The sequence below is a fragment of the Polyodon spathula genome, chromosome 5, assembly GCF_017654505.1.
Source record: "Polyodon spathula isolate WHYD16114869_AA chromosome 5, ASM1765450v1, whole genome shotgun sequence".
In the NCBI taxonomy this organism is placed as follows: Eukaryota; Metazoa; Chordata; class Actinopteri; order Acipenseriformes; family Polyodontidae; genus Polyodon; species Polyodon spathula.
The window spans coordinates 35,292,903-35,308,443 of record NC_054538.1 but is presented as its reverse complement, the minus strand read 5'-3'; the positions used below and the strand labels follow the sequence as shown (position 1 = coordinate 35,308,443).

Below are 15,541 nucleotides of genomic sequence, written 5' to 3'. Positions count from 1 at the left end.
GTCAAGAGTTCTTGTGGAGAGTATTAGGTCTTCTATGTTTTCTCATTTAAAATCAGACATCAATCCTTCACTTACATTTTCAATTAGAAAGCTCCATCAATCTAGTTTTGGATCGATTTAAAATGTGTTTAAGTAAATTGTACATTGACAGTATATTCACAAATTCCACCAGCATCAAACCTAATGAGGTAGAATCCCTTTATCCAACCTTTTTCAGTGCTCCCAGAGCAGTTTGGTGCCTTTGTTTTAGAAAGAAAAAAAAACACAACCTAAAAACACAGACCCAGAGCACTATCACTTTGCAAGATGCAAAGCAACTGGGTATAGTGGTATGTTGCACATTATAGCCAATATGAATACATGTTTGAAAGAAAAGCAGACTACCCATCGGTTTTTTTGTCTTTCAAATTTGTATTTATTTATGTTTTTTTTTCTTCTTTTTTTCAAATAAGGGTCCAGTGAACCACAACCTGGACTACTTATAGTACAGTTACAATCATTTGGCCCAGGTAGATAAGGTGTGTAAAACCGCAAAAAAAAAAAAAAAAAACACGACAGTAGTCCTAGAGTAAAATAACTGAGCATCTATTTCAGTTCGTCATTCGTAGCCTTACTTTAGTTTATAAACGTAACAAATCTGATTAACCTATTATGTTTACATAGGCACGGCTTAAAAACTAAATAACCAAGAATTAAACAGAGTAGTATGCTCAAAGAATTAATATAAATAAATAAATAAACCTAATGGAATGTATGAGTCATCAGTCAGAATTGATACATACCTTACAAACCTGTAGGTCAATAATGAGTGCATAAGGGACCAAATCTGGCAACTACTATAAGACAATAGATGAAGGCAAACCGTTCTAAATAAGTATATAAATCTACATGGGCGTTTACAACATTCGTCCATTTTTAAAATATGTACATAATTAAAATGACAATATATTGAATAACATGTACTCACAGGTAGTTTCAATAAACAGAATCGATTTATTTTTCTCCGACTGTTGCTGGATGTTGTTGTGTGTCTGATACAACGGAGGGCTGAATATCACGACATAGCCTGTTAGTAAAACGGATTCCTTCTGTGTCACTCATCTTTAAATGCTTAAATATCCCATGCTGTCTGGTATACCAATGATATTTGCGTATATTATTGACGCTCTGACGCGTTGGTAGAGATCCACACATGACAAAGACAAAATACACAGAAATCTAAGCGATTGAACCACACCAGTGAGACGTCTGTGCTGTTGTATGAGAACACATTTTCCCATTTGTCTGTATCAATATACATCAGTGAGAAAAAAAGCACAATGACAAAGCCTAAACAAACGTTTTTCAGAAAAAAAAGGCGCAGAATCAGTGACACTGTACCATTACTAAATGTGAGAGATCTATCGAAGAGCTCCCTTCTCTTCCAGATAGTGGCAATACAATGCAAAACATGTTATGTATGGGAAAACAAAAGCTACAAGTTCAAAAATAGCATCACCATTGCACAGAAGAATGAGGAACAGTCACTTGCATAATGTTTATTTTTATAAACAAGCAATGTTGTAGAAAGTTTCACTGCTGTGCATAATATTTTCTATAAAAAATATGAATGTATTTTTTTTTTACCTGCAGTACCACCTCGCTGGGTAGTTGGGCCGCCCGGAAGAGCTCCAGCACCCTCCCGTTGGAAGCCGCTTTCTTGGTGTTGTCCGTGTCGCAGTAGGTGAATAAATCCGAGTAGTATTTCTGTTCCACATCACTTAGCGTTAAAGTTTCCATTGTAACATAAAAAGAATATGAAAAGTAAAGCAGAGCACGGGGAAATAAAAACCGAAACACAATACCAGAAGGTCTGGGGAAAAAACCAAAAAAAAAACTTTTAAATTGAATTTAACAAAAAAAATAATTTATTTTAAAAGTGAGCCCCGGCTTCTAGCATTGGTGCAACAGTCTACTTGTGTCTGATTAAAGTTATGAACGGTTTTCCTTTCTGTAGCAGTTTAAAGTTTGTTGTCTTTTTTATTTTCTGTAATTAATAATAGGAGGAATAAAGTTTGAGGCTCTGCGGGCTCCTTCCTCTAACAGCCAAAGCCGCCATTCCTGCGCTCCGTGACGTCACTGCACAGACAGGAGAGTCAGTCATCGGGAAGGCGGAGGAAGAGGGACCCGGATGGAGCTAAGCTCAGCAATGGTCCGCCCTGTTTTCTTTCCTTGGCTGGCCCACAGCTAACAGCATACTGACAGCTGAAGTTTGTGCTTGCCTTGACTGCTCCAGCTATGCCAAGAAGTACAACAGCTGCAGAGGGCAGCTGCCTGCCCTGGGTTTAAATTAAAATACATTACATTCTCTTCGCGTTTGCACGAAAGGCAAAGTATCAAGTGTTAGTTCAGACCCCGCCTCGTTTTTTATGGTTTGTTAAACTGACTGAAGGGGATAAAAATATAAAATACCGTAAATATAATTTTTATACAGTTATTATCTTTTAAACCTGAAAAACAGATGATCACGTCTGTTTAGTTCATGTTTTTTTTTTTTTTTTTTTTTTTAAATAAAAATCATTATCTTGTACTTTGCACACCCCGTCCCACACAGAATTGCCCCTTCAGGGTAACAATTCTAATGATCTCAAGAGTTACCTTGCCTTTCCAGTATTTAAACCCATATTAAAACAACTTCTGCTAAGAAAGCAGGGAAGCACCCATTCAACTCTAGTACGTTATGCTGTTTAAGGTCTTTTACATTTTTTTTTTAAATTGAATTTATTATATTTTTCCACCATTAAAAAATAGCATGCAAATATTTATCAAATGCAATACATTGGGTCTTGTACAATTTTTTTACTTCGGCAACTTTGCCGTGGACTTCTCGTTTTGTCTTGTTCATCATGAATTATTTTTTCTTTTTAGATAAATCAATTGTCTGTTTCCAGTTTAAGTTTGCAAAACATAATGTGTAATTCATGGTAAATGTACCTCTGTTGGACAGTAGGAAAACACCCAACCGATTGCAATGTTACAGTGTACTACTTTCTGACATTACAAGGGCCACATTGTAACGATGTACCACTTTCTAACAGTACACCTGTACTTAATATATACTCAGACATATTCACAAGAAAACACCAGAACTAGATTTCAACCTTTGATTGTCCTTAAAGCTTCCACCCTGTTTGGTGTATGCATAACAATTTTACCTTCAGTTTATTTATTTATGTTAAATTTTCAGAAAAAAATACAATACATTTTTTTTAAGAAACCCATTAATTTTCAAAAACAAAGATGCAAATTTAATATGGTGGTAAATTATATGGCCCATAAAGTATGTAACACTATGCCTAAAAGTAAATGGGTGGCGCTCAAATATAACAATCTGAGTGCAATTATCTTGATGTCAGATTGGCGACATTAATTGTTGTACAATGTAAATTCACTAACAGTGTTTTTGCAAACTCCCAGCTATACCTACTACCGTTGTAGCCTTTCTCTACGGTGGCCCTGAAGGGCAAAATATAATACAAATTGAAAAACACAAATGCAAATTAAGAAAAAAACACGAATGCAAATCGAAAAACACAAATACAAATAAAAAAAAAAAAAAAAAAAAAACTGAAAACATACAAAAAAACAACAGAACTAAACACAAAAGCAAAAGCAGGAAACGCAAATAAATAAATATAAACAACAACAAAAAAAAAAAAAAAAAAAAAAAAAACAGAAAAACACAAATACAAAAAGCTCACAACACAACGGAAGTCATTTCACAACTGAAATAAATCACGATTGAGGCCACTCCCCCAGTCTCCACCTGTTTCTGGAGAAGCTGAAGCTGTTTAGAAAGCGCAAGTTGAGACTTTAGTAACTCTTAGTTGGACATGGTATTTCTGTCAGTGTTACAATTGGTATCGCTATGCCCCCTCGCTTTTTGACAAAAGAAACATGTGCACAGCAGGAAAAAAGTGCTTGTATAGCACAGAGTTTAGTTGCATTCATCAAACCAAACAAAATCAAACCACAAATATATATTATATATATATATATATATATATATATATATATATATATATATATATATATATCAGAGCAAGGACAGCAAAGTCCTAATGGTGCGCAGAAAATAAAATATTTCTGAGGAGCTCAGAGTACTTATGGCTGGGGTCACTCAACATAAACTCGGCTATTTGGAAAAGCCACAGCCAACATCAGTTACACTACCAAAGAGTCCATATGGCCCTCTATAGTGGAGAAAGTCAATGCTGTCAGTGTTAACAGGAGGACAATCAACCAGGTGATGAAAAGTGCAATTCAGCTATTGTGTATAGGATGACCTGCGGTGTGAGATGATAATGCTTTACCAACACATTCTCCACCATCATAAACAAAGTGACCCTAAGTTTTAATATGCCTGTCCTCATCAAGAGTCAAGCGTCACTGCATCAGGAAGTGTACCACAGCAGCCAACCTGAGATCAATGACAGGTCTCTGAAGGTGTGTGGTTTTATACAGCTCTTAACTACTCGCTTCTGCAATGGTTTGCACCTTGTAAGAGGAGGTGCAAAGTTTTGGAGGGTCAGCAATTGCCCAAGTGCAAGGCAAAATCCTTACATCTCATTATAATGCTTGCACTGTATTAGTATTCCAGATCCCCACCTAATCCCATGCTCTTTTCTTCATTTGAATACTTTTCAATATAATTTGAAGTGCTAATTTGATAGTGGGTGCAGAATGCTAGGTGAAAAAACATTCTTTACATATGTCGCATTTTTAGTGTCCGCTAAAGTCCCATTTAGCTCACTTTTATGTGCTCCTCATTTTTGGTATATATCTTCTGAAAATGATTTAATGACTATGCAAATATTTTTAACACAGATAACTGTAGCAACATCGTAATCTGCCTCAGTGTAGAATTTACTGGCATTTAAAGCACTGGCAGAATTGAATTATTTTCTGAATGTTCATAATGTTTTATCTGTTACAACAATATCTGGTAAGTAATTTAATTAATTTGTAACTGTGTAAAAAACTAAAAAGTGCTCCCTACTTTGTATTCTGAATTTACTTTTACTTGGCTTCCATGTGTGCCCTCTTGTCCTGCTTGTGCCCAGTTTCCCTACAATCTGTGCTAAATTTGAAATAGTGACTTTTGGTTAACTTCATTTAAGCCATTTAGGATTTTTTCAAATCCAATTTAATCCCCTCTTACCCATAGATTTTTTACACTGAAGAGAGTCTTTGAACCTGTCGTCACAGTTATAACAGAAAGCCCAGGGATTAACCTAGTTGCCCTAGTCACGGCCATCTCATTTCAATGTTTTCTTGATGTTATAATCCTATTCATTTTGTGGGTGTACATTTTTATGTCCGCTGTGCAACATTTGTTCACATTAAAATAAATATGTAATGATTTATTATACTTGAATTGACTTATTCCAGTATGAAGCTCAGAGAACTGAACTGGGTGCTGGCACAAACAGGAAAAGGAAGTGTGACCATTTGATCCCAGGTTACTACTTCAATTCTTTTTCCAACATTGCCCTGCCTCTATGTTAGTGGTAGTTTCCTTCCTTGCCTGTCTCCAGCAGTGAGGGGATCCTACTAATGTTTAATTTTGCAAAATGTTAGGGTTTGAAAAGGAAATATGCTTGACTAGTGTGTATTAGTTTAACCCAGGAGTGCCAAACTCAGTTCCATTACTTAATTGGTCGAATTAGACTAATTGGACATTTAACACCTCTCCAGGCCTCAAAATGTTTTATAGGTAGTGTAGCCTGCACAAAAATACCTTGATAAAATATAAAAAAAGGTCCAATTGAAGAAATAATTAGATCAATTAAGTTAATTGAGAGCTAAGTTGGAATGAAAACCAGAAGGCCCTGCAGCCCTCGAGGACTGGAGTTTGACACCCCTGGGTTAACCCATTGTTTTCATTGGTGAGATGAGGCTGGTGAGGGGGGAGGGTGACACACATTGGATAAGACTAAAACCTGTACTTTGTCTGACAGGGATTTTGGATACTTCACATAATATTCGGTTCATAGGTTTCAATGTAGGACTCTGGTACTCGCTTTCTTAGGAACTATTTGCACATATCTAGCTGAAATTCACACACTCCTGCTTGTCTGCCTGAACACTGGCTTCCCTATCACAGTACCATTCTATTATTCTACCAATGGACTGTATCATGTTTGTAGTGGCCCTTGGGCTACTATTGCCTTCAGTATTGAAACCATTATATTGTCACTCTAGTGCCCAGTGGCAGAGGAAGAGAAAGATAGGCCCTGGTGCAGGACCTTATTGTGGGCCCCGTCTTCATGTAATACTTTTAGAAACATAAAACATGCCAAGTCAAGTGTTATAACAATATTTTATTCTCAGAATGTTAGCACGAAACAGTCTATAACTACATGTAATAAGAAGCTTTTCTACTCACCTACTTGCATTGCATTTTGCACATGTCTTTACTTCCAATACTAAACTCTTTTTAATCTAAGAAGTTTATTTTCTAGTCCCTCCAGGATTCCACAGAAATTCACAGATATTTTCTTGCACAGAAAATCATTATTTTTATTTTCAATGAAAAATACATTTTTCATAATTTGCTTTCATTTATTTTGGTACCCAGCAGCACCAACAGATTCCACCTAAACTACAGGATGAATATAACTGCAAAAGACTGCTGAACAGTACCCCAAAGCCATCAATGAAGACAGTAGGAAACTGTTTTGAAGAACTGAGAGACGAGTAGGATAAAGTACAAGTGGTTACGGAGTTCAAAAAAGTCACGCCAACAAAACAGTGACTCATACCAGCTTTCATGCAAAGACAGTCCACGAACATGACAGTGAATTCAACGTACTGCAGTGGCCTGCTCAGTCACCAGATCTCAATCCAATTGAGCATCTGTGGGATGAGATGGAACAAGCTATTCGGAGTAGAGATCCACTACCAGCCAATTTGACACAACTGTGGGAAGCATTCTAGTCAACATTGGCCAGCATCCCTGTAGAACGCTTTCGACACCTTGCCCCAACGAATTGAGGCTGTTCTGAGGGCAAAAGGGGGTGCAACTCTATATTAGGAAGGTGTTCCTAATGTTTTGTACATTGTGTGTGTACATATATATATATATGTGTATATATATATATATATATTATATATATGTGAAAAAATGCTGTAAAGTAAGAATGCTTTCAAAAATAGACATGTTAATAGATTATATTGATCAATTAACTAAATGCAAAGTGAGTAAACAGAAGAAAAATCTAAATCAAATCCATATTTGGCGTGACCACCCTTTGCCTTCAAAACAGCATCAATTCTTCTAGGTAAACTTGCACAAAGTCAAGGATTTTGTAGGCATATAGTCAGGTGCATGATTAAACAATTATACAAAACAGGTGCTGATCATCAATTCAATACATAGGTTGAAACACAATCATTAACTGAAACAGAAACAGCTGTGTAGGAGGAATAAAACTGGGTGAGGAACAGCCAAACTCAGCTAACACGGTGAGGTTGCTGAAGTCAGTTTACTGCAAAAGTCATACACCATGGCAAGACTGAGCACAGCAACAAGACACAAGGTAGTTATACTGCATCAGCAAGGTCTCTCCCAGGCAGAAATTTCAAGGCAGACAGGGGTTTCCAGATGTGCTATTCAAGCTCTTTTGAAGAAGCACAAAGAAACAGGCAACGTTGAGGACCGTAGACGCAGTGGTCGGCCAAGGAAACTTACTGCAGCAGATGAAAGACACATCATGCTTACTTCCCTTCGCAATCGGAAGATGTCCAGCAATGCCATCAGCTCAGAATTGGCAGAAAACAGTGGCACCCTGGTACATCCATCTACTGTCCGGAGAAGTCAGGTCAGAAGTGGCCTTCATGGAAGACTTGCTGCCAAAAAGCCATACCTCCAACGTGGAAACAAGGCCAAGCGACTCAACTATGTAAGAAAACACAGGAACTAGGGTGCAGAAAAATGGCAGCAGGTGCTCTGGACTGATGAGTCAAAATTTGTAATATTTGGTTGTAGCAGAAGGCAGTTTGTTCGCCAAAGGGCTGGAGAGCGGTACATGAATGACTGTCTGCAGGCAACAGTGAAGCATGGTGGAGGTTCCTTGCAAGTTTGGGGCTGCATTTCTGCAAATGGAGTTGGGGATTTGGTCAGAATTAATGGTCTCCTCACTGCTGAGAAGTACAGGCAGATACTTATCCATCATGCAATACCATCAGGGAGGCATCTGATTGGCCCCAAATGTATTCTGCAGCATGGCAACGACCCCAAACATACAGCGAAAGTCATTAAGAACTATCTTCGGTGTATAGAAGAACAAGGAGTCCTGGAAGTGATGGTATGGCCCCCACAGAGCCCTGATCTTAACATCATCGAGTGTCTGGGATGACATGAAGAGAGAGAAGCAACTGAGACTGCCTAAATCCACAGAAAAACTGTGGTTAGTTCTCCAAGATGTTTGGGCCAACCTACCTGCCGAGTTCCTTCAAAAACTGTGTGCAAGTGTACCTAGAAGAATTGATGCTGTTTTGTAGGCAAAGGGTGGTCACACCAAACATTGATTTGATGTAGATTTTTCTTCTGTTCACTCACTTTGCATTTTGTTAATTGATAAATATAAACTATTAACATGTCTATTTTTGAAAGCATTCTTACTTTACAACATTTTTTCACACCTGCCTAAAACTTTTGCACAGTACTGTGTATATATATATATATATATATATATATATATATATATATATATATATATATATATATCACTGTTAAGTTTTTTTTCCTCTACTTTTGGACCCCTCAAGGGCCCTCAGAGTGCGTGGGCCCCTGTGCAGCTGCCCTGACTTCACCGACCATTCCTCCGCCACTGGTAGTGCCACTACATAGCCATTTAATAAGGGTAACTGCAGCAGTGAATCAGGTCAACATGTACCAGCCTCAAATAACAATGGGTACTTTTGTTAATTTACAAGTTTTCTCTGAGACAGATGGTAAATATTATTTATTGGACCATGGTTAAGGGCAGAACAAAGAGAGACGATAAGTCAACTTCATTGTTGTTAGAGCGCAAAGCTAAGCTTCTGAACCAGATGACTCACAGGAAAACTGTGATGAAAATGAGAGAGGGAGAAAGATTGTTCTGTTCTGTTTCTGGGCATGAGAGTTGCATTAACCATAAAAGTTTCTTATTCTGACTTGGAGGACTGTGCTGCTGCAAGGACATTGACACACTGTCTCTTCAGCTGCTTTCTAGCTGTTGATAACACTATGTAATACAATTTTTGTTCCTGGGTAGTAAGTGTTATTTCCTAATTGCTTATGCCTCAAAAGTATAGAAAATGGCTATTATTCCCCACAAACTTTCATGCTAAGAATGTTTCTTCAGCTTGGTCAGGGTGGGGCTGGGCTGTTGGACGTGCCTTCTTTTGAGACACAAAGATGGGTGTGTAACAGGGCAGGAGCCCTGCATATATAAATTGTATATTTCTGTATTTAGGTTTGGCAGGAGTGGAGTTAATTAAGTCCCATACTGTTTTTGGGGAAGGAGAGTTCAGTGAATGCCAATGTCCAGCCTAAAAAGTGATTTATTTCTGTGCAGCTCTTGTGTTTTTTTAAACCCTTTATTTTTGCCCCTGTCTTGTTTCTTTGTTTTCTTTATTCTTGGTTGTAAACAAACGTGTGAAACAGCACTTCCACTGCATCTTCCTGACTCGGAGTCTAATTTCTCATGCTGTACTTTCACACTGGTGTCAGGAGTGGGAACCCCTACAGACTCAGAGTGGGACTGCAGTTGAAAAATAAATAAATGAAAGACTGGTACAACCAGCAATGGCAGGAAGAAGAAAAGGCTCCCATCTGCTATGCCTGTGCAGAGTTTGGCCAATGGCCAGCCTAAAAGGTGACTATTATTTCTGCGTAGGTCTGTGTTTTTGTTTAAACCCTTTATTTTTGGCCCCTGTGCCTTGTTTCTTTGTTTTGTTTATTCTTGGTTGTAAATAAATGTGTGCAACAGTGCTTCCACTGCAGCTTCCTGACTCTAAGGAGGTCCAAATCAGGCATTCTTATTTTTGCAAATACTAAAAAGAAACTTTATCCATCTGACCCATTAAAGCTGATACATAAATGCTTTTGTTGACAGCAGAAGGGAATAGTGTAACTGAAATGTAGAGCACGGAAATGTTAAGTATACCTCCATAAATGCTTCATGTCTTATTTAGGTCTCTGCTCCAATTTCTTTCTGTTGGCTGTGCCAATATACAGACGTGTTCCACAGTAATTTAAAATCTATGGTGTCCATCAACGCTCCCCAAGGAACTTGACAGAGCTTAAACAGTTTTGTAAAGAAAAATGGCCAACTATTTCCAAATCTAGGTGTGCAAATTTGGTAGAGGGTTGAAATTGTGTACTATCCAATAACAAGCAATGGGAACACAATGATGCAATAAACACAACCACAGAAGCCTTGTTGAATTCCACAGTCAATTAATGGTGAGTAATATGAACACACATATTTATAGTTGCTTATTAGAGTTAAAAAGTACCAAAATTCAGCAGTACCAAAATTCAGCACTCTATATCGGTTAGGAATACCACAGCATGTTTGCAAATCCCCAAGCCAAGCAACTGAATTCCTGCCCTGTATTACTCTGAAGTTAATACTAGTTAATGCATTTGTGTTTTTATTATACTGTAGCTATGTACTGTTTGTGCAACAAGTGTCCACCTCCACGTCATCGTTTAAGATTCTCTTTTGCAGTCATGGTGTGAGATAGGTAAAAATCTGGTGCAAAAACACAATACTGCAATATACTGACGTCATGACGAGCAGTACTGCTCATTACACGCTATATGGCAAGGCTTTCTCATTTCAGACTTCACCCATTTCCTGTTAACAGGAGAACCACCAGCACCTGCGCTGAAAACCAAGAGAAAAAAACGGTTAACTCAGGTAAGTACAAGAGACTTGCATTTTTTACTTATCGTTTGTAAAACATCGTTGATTTGAGAATTATTAACTGTATAAAATAAAAATAAAACAATTAAACATATCCCGGTCTTTGTAGTCCATCTCGTGACTATTCGTGTGTACACAGATGCTACCGTTCAATTACTTGAATGTTAAATACACATTAATATACAGAGCTTATACATTTTAAAAAAAATAAAATAAAATTACATTATTTGATAGAGCCCCTTGCGGTTTGGGTGTCGTGATCGAGGTTATTTCCGGTTATATTGTGTTTCACAATATATACAGTTGGGTAGATAATTCTAATGCGACTTATTTATTTTTAATTATTATAAATCAGATAATGGTTTCACGTACTGTTTTGAAGATGTCATAGTTTAAGACTATTATGCTATATTGAAGTCACCATATTCTACAAAATAAGAAAAATAAACAGAAATTATCTTGTTCCAATAACTTATTTAAACCGGCAGCTTCATACCGGAATGAAGTCGGGAAGGGATGTTGAATTTTTCGATTATAGTTTTACAGCAAGTGGCCAAAACTGTCTTATCATGACCATGCTGTTAATTCCAGTCAGAGACTAAAATCCCAATATGTTTATTGTTTTACTTTTTATTCACTTATCTTACTGCTGGTACAACAGTCCCCGCGTATAAGAACACCGCCTAGAGAACACTTCGCCTAAGGCAGCGGTTCCCGAAGTTTTGATTGTCACGTACCCCCTTCCAGACCTATCAACTGTCTGCGTACCCCTAGCATACAGGTTTATAATGTTATTTTTAATATATGCTTTCATAATGCACATTTATACACATACACAATAATACATACATACGATTTTTGGTTTTAACTAATAAAACCCGATAAAACACCAATACACTAATAATAATAATAATAATAATAATAATAATAATAATAATAATAATAATAATAATAATATTAAGGAACACGAACTTTGCTTAAAAGAACACCACCTTGGCACCGATAGCGATTCTTTCACAGTGGATACAGAACTGTTTTGTGAAAAAAAGCGAATTGTCATTGCGAGTGTCTTGAGTGACACCGATTGGTTTATTAAATCTTTCTGTCATTGAATTGTTTTGTATTATAATTTCCACGAGTGCACCTCAAACGTTACAAAATGGCATGTAAACGAACGGTAACATGCGCCGCTGTTTCTCTTGCCACACAAAGTTGGAAATTGTTTGAGCTCTTAAAAAAAAAAAAAAAAAATAAATAAATAAATAAATAAAAAAAAAATCTGAATCAGAAATAAGTTGCGGAGCAATTTGGTGTTTCCTGTTCTGATGAGTTGCTTCCCCATTTTAAATAATGTGCATGCCTTGTATATTGGTGCTGTGGTAATTTAGTTTGACAGTTAGTTTTTCCATAAGTAACGCCCATTATTTTGGCCTCTGACATTGTGATACTAGCCTGAAACTCACCCGCCAGCTGATTAAATAGTACATAGCGATTACGCTTTTTGACCGTGTTGTTTTGCGTTAGTTTTACTGACGTCAGTTTGTGTGGTACATTATTACTATAGTTTATTAACATACACTTGCCTATTGTTTTTATTTTACTCTGTCTTAGAGAACACTTTGCTTGATTCCCGAGGGGTGTTCTCTTAGCCAGAGACTACTGTACTGTTAAGAAATCACTGGTTAAGTAAGGAATAAGGCACGACCAGGTGTAGGATATATACAGATACAGGTTCCTATATTTTCGTAGGTGGATGTTTCAGGCAACACTATCTGGCAATGTGTATAGTGGAATTTGAAATTATCTTTTTTCTACCACCCTAAATCTTGTGTTATATATGAATCAACCTGTCAACATCTCAGTTTCCTTGTTCAGCCAGTAGATGATGGCTTTGTGGGGATCTTATATTTTATGATATTGTGATGGATTTTGTATTTAGCCAGTGAGAACATGTGCAACACTTGGTTAGAGAAATCTCTGTTTGCAAGTCTTTTTTCAGGTTATCTTGTTCAAGGTCATTTCACCTGGAAAGTGAAAGTATCCACACTCCTTTTAAATCCTTTTACCCTGTCATACACCACCAGTAACATGCTCTGACCCAAAGACACTGCTATGTGAAATGACAGAGGAAGGATCTAAATACAGCTGCTCTGTAACTCTCTATTAAACATTCTGATGTTTTTCTCCTAGAATAATTTATTGACCCACTTATAAAATATTTGATTGCAGTAAAATTACAATGAAAGTAGGTCATTAGCAATAAATTATAGTGCAGTTGTATTAAGATCCACCACTGATTAGAGCAGGGGTGTCAAACTCAGTTCCTGGAGGGCCGCAGTGTCTGCTGGCTTTTCTTCCACCCGACCTTGCAATTACTTAATTGGTCAAATTATTTGATTAATGGAATAATTAGATCAGTTATGTTAATTGAGAGCTTAAGTTGGAATGAAAACCAGAAGACCCTGCAGCCAACGGAATGAAGTTTGACACCCCTGGAGTACGTAATTTAACTAGATCCCATCCTGTTTTAAAATGTTTGCTATGGCATGTTTTTTTTCACAGAGAACAGATATGCAAGTGGAAAGTATACCAAGTAATAACTCATTCAAGATTGTATGCTGATGCACCTCCTGAATTTCAGATTACCAGAAGAAATGAATGTGCAGCACGAAGTACAGTTATTAGTCGAAGAGATACAGCGACTTGGCAGCGCAAGTAAGTAAATTCATATTAAGTAAACTCTCAGTAATTCACTCCAGGGGGAATTCACATTGTGACCAACTATCAGAACTCTCAATTTTGTAATGTAATTTGCCAGCAGTTGTACATGGAATATCATGATTGAAACCCTTAGTGGTTCTGTAAAGTTTTACTGAAACATTTTTGCCATTTATAACCCAAATACAGTAAAACCTACTTACAGGGTCATACAGTAGTTTATAGAAGTACATGTAATATTGTACCTAAAAACAAAACAAAACCAAAAAAATATTTGACACTAGAAAACTCTAGTAAGGTACATTCAGTAGAAATACTATCCAGGTAAACCCTGTAACATACATGCGGGACATGTGCATATTAATAAAACATACTTGATTAAAAATAACTTGGTGCCAAACTGCACAATCATATTTACATCAGTTGTAGGCAGGCAAGACTCACAAACCATGCCAAATTCCAGAATAGATTCAGAATTGCAGGGGGATCAGTAGAGATTTGGTCATGACCCAAACATTCTGATTGTCTGCCTGACCATGGTCTGTATGTCACATTTACATTTCCGCTAGAACCACTTCTTCAGTTGTGATGAATAGGCCATTCTTTACAACAAGTTATTAACAGAATCAGGGAGTATACAGAGGTGCCCTATCTGGAGGTGCCCTATCTGTTCACATTTACATTTTTACATCTAAAAATGTAATTGCGACAAAATGTGGTTTGCAGTCAGGGGTTATATGTTTGTCAAACTTTTACATGCACATATAGGGGGTGTAGGTCATGGTGATCTTTATATTTACGACCGTGCCAGAGGATGACCATTTCTTGACTATGTACTACCTTCTGGTTTAGATGCCGATGGAAAGATCAGTGTGAAGTTTGGAGTCTTGTTTAGAGATGACCGATGTGCAAACCTCTTTGAAGCAATGGTAGGAACATTAAAGGCTGCCAAACGCAAGAAGATTATCTCTTTCCAGGGAGAGCTGCTCCTGCAAGGTGTCCATGATGATGTGGATGTTGTACTGCTTCAAGTATAAGGCATACTGCACATAATGTGCTCTGTATTGACTTAATAAAAGCCAGTTTGCATTGAAGAAAGATCATGCAGTTCACAATAATTGAACTTTTTTGCCACTAAATATACAAAAAAATTATATATATGGCAGTTTGCATTTTTGTAAAGCAGTATTTAAATGTTTTCTCCTTTAATGTCACCTATTTTATACAGTGAAAATGTGTATAATGTTGAAAGAGGAAAGCGCACATTACATTTATACTGTACAAATATGTATTTGTCATATATATTATCTGTGAGTAATGTTGTAAGAAACCATAACAAAGAGATAATCATGTGTTACAATGTCACTGTATGAAATTGCACATCTAGTTAATGGGTTAAACAAAGCACTGTAAGACAGTGAGGCCAAGCAAACCTGGTTTATGTGTACAAGCTTGAATAATGTTGCAGGCCTTTTTGTATTATATTGCTTATAGTAGGGATATATTTTGTGTAGTGGCACTGGAATAATTTTTAAAGTGGGGGTGCTGAAAGCCATTGAACAAAACTAACCCCTGTATATGATGGAAGCCATGCAAAGCCAAGGGGTGCTCCCGCAGCCCCAGCACCCCTAGTTCCAACGCCCTTGATTTTGTGTGGATCTAATGTCTTTACAGATTAAACCAAAATATTTTTTAATCATCGTGTGAGCCAGTTTATTGAACAATAATAAATACCGTCCGCATTGAAGCTAGGAAAAGAACCATTTTCGACATAATAAACATTTGTGAAATTCATTGATTTTTTTTTACGTTATATAAACCAGATACACAAAGAAAATATTGCATCAAGAATCTCAATGTGA

General features: G+C 37.0%; 2 protein-coding genes across 7 annotated transcripts in view; one reads left to right on the top strand and one right to left on the bottom strand.

Annotated features, from left to right (window-relative positions):
* LOC121315894 (ralBP1-associated Eps domain-containing protein 1-like) overlaps positions 1–2,132 on the bottom strand; it is a 32,519-nt gene extending 30,387 nt beyond the window's left edge. For all 6 annotated transcript variants that reach the window (XM_041250467.1, XM_041250468.1, XM_041250471.1 and 3 more), the window contains exon 1: positions 1,627–2,132. In XM_041250467.1, the coding sequence (XP_041106401.1) occupies positions 1,627–1,779 (153 nt within the window). In that variant the 5' untranslated portion in view covers positions 1,780–2,132. The remainder of the gene's footprint in view (positions 1–1,626) is intronic.
* Positions 2,133–10,856: 8,724 nt separating this feature from the next.
* LOC121315893 (costars family protein ABRACL) lies at positions 10,857–15,473 on the top strand. The gene is made up of 3 exons (XM_041250466.1): positions 10,857–10,955; positions 13,603–13,676; positions 14,532–15,473. The coding sequence occupies exons 2-3, from the start codon at positions 13,616–13,618 to the stop codon at positions 14,714–14,716; spliced, it is 246 nt and encodes an 81-aa protein (XP_041106400.1). The 5' UTR covers positions 10,857–10,955; positions 13,603–13,615; the 3' UTR covers positions 14,717–15,473.
* Positions 15,474–15,541: the final 68 nt, after the last annotated feature.

Coding starts and splice junctions, on each gene's coding strand:
- LOC121315893 (XM_041250466.1), top strand. CDS start 13,616: ATGAATGTGCAGCACGAAGTACAGTTATTAGTCGAAGAGATACAGCGA. Junction 13,677..14,531: donor ACAGCGACTTGGCAGCGCAA/GTAAGTAAATTC, acceptor CTTCTGGTTTAG/ATGCCGATGGAAAGATCAGT.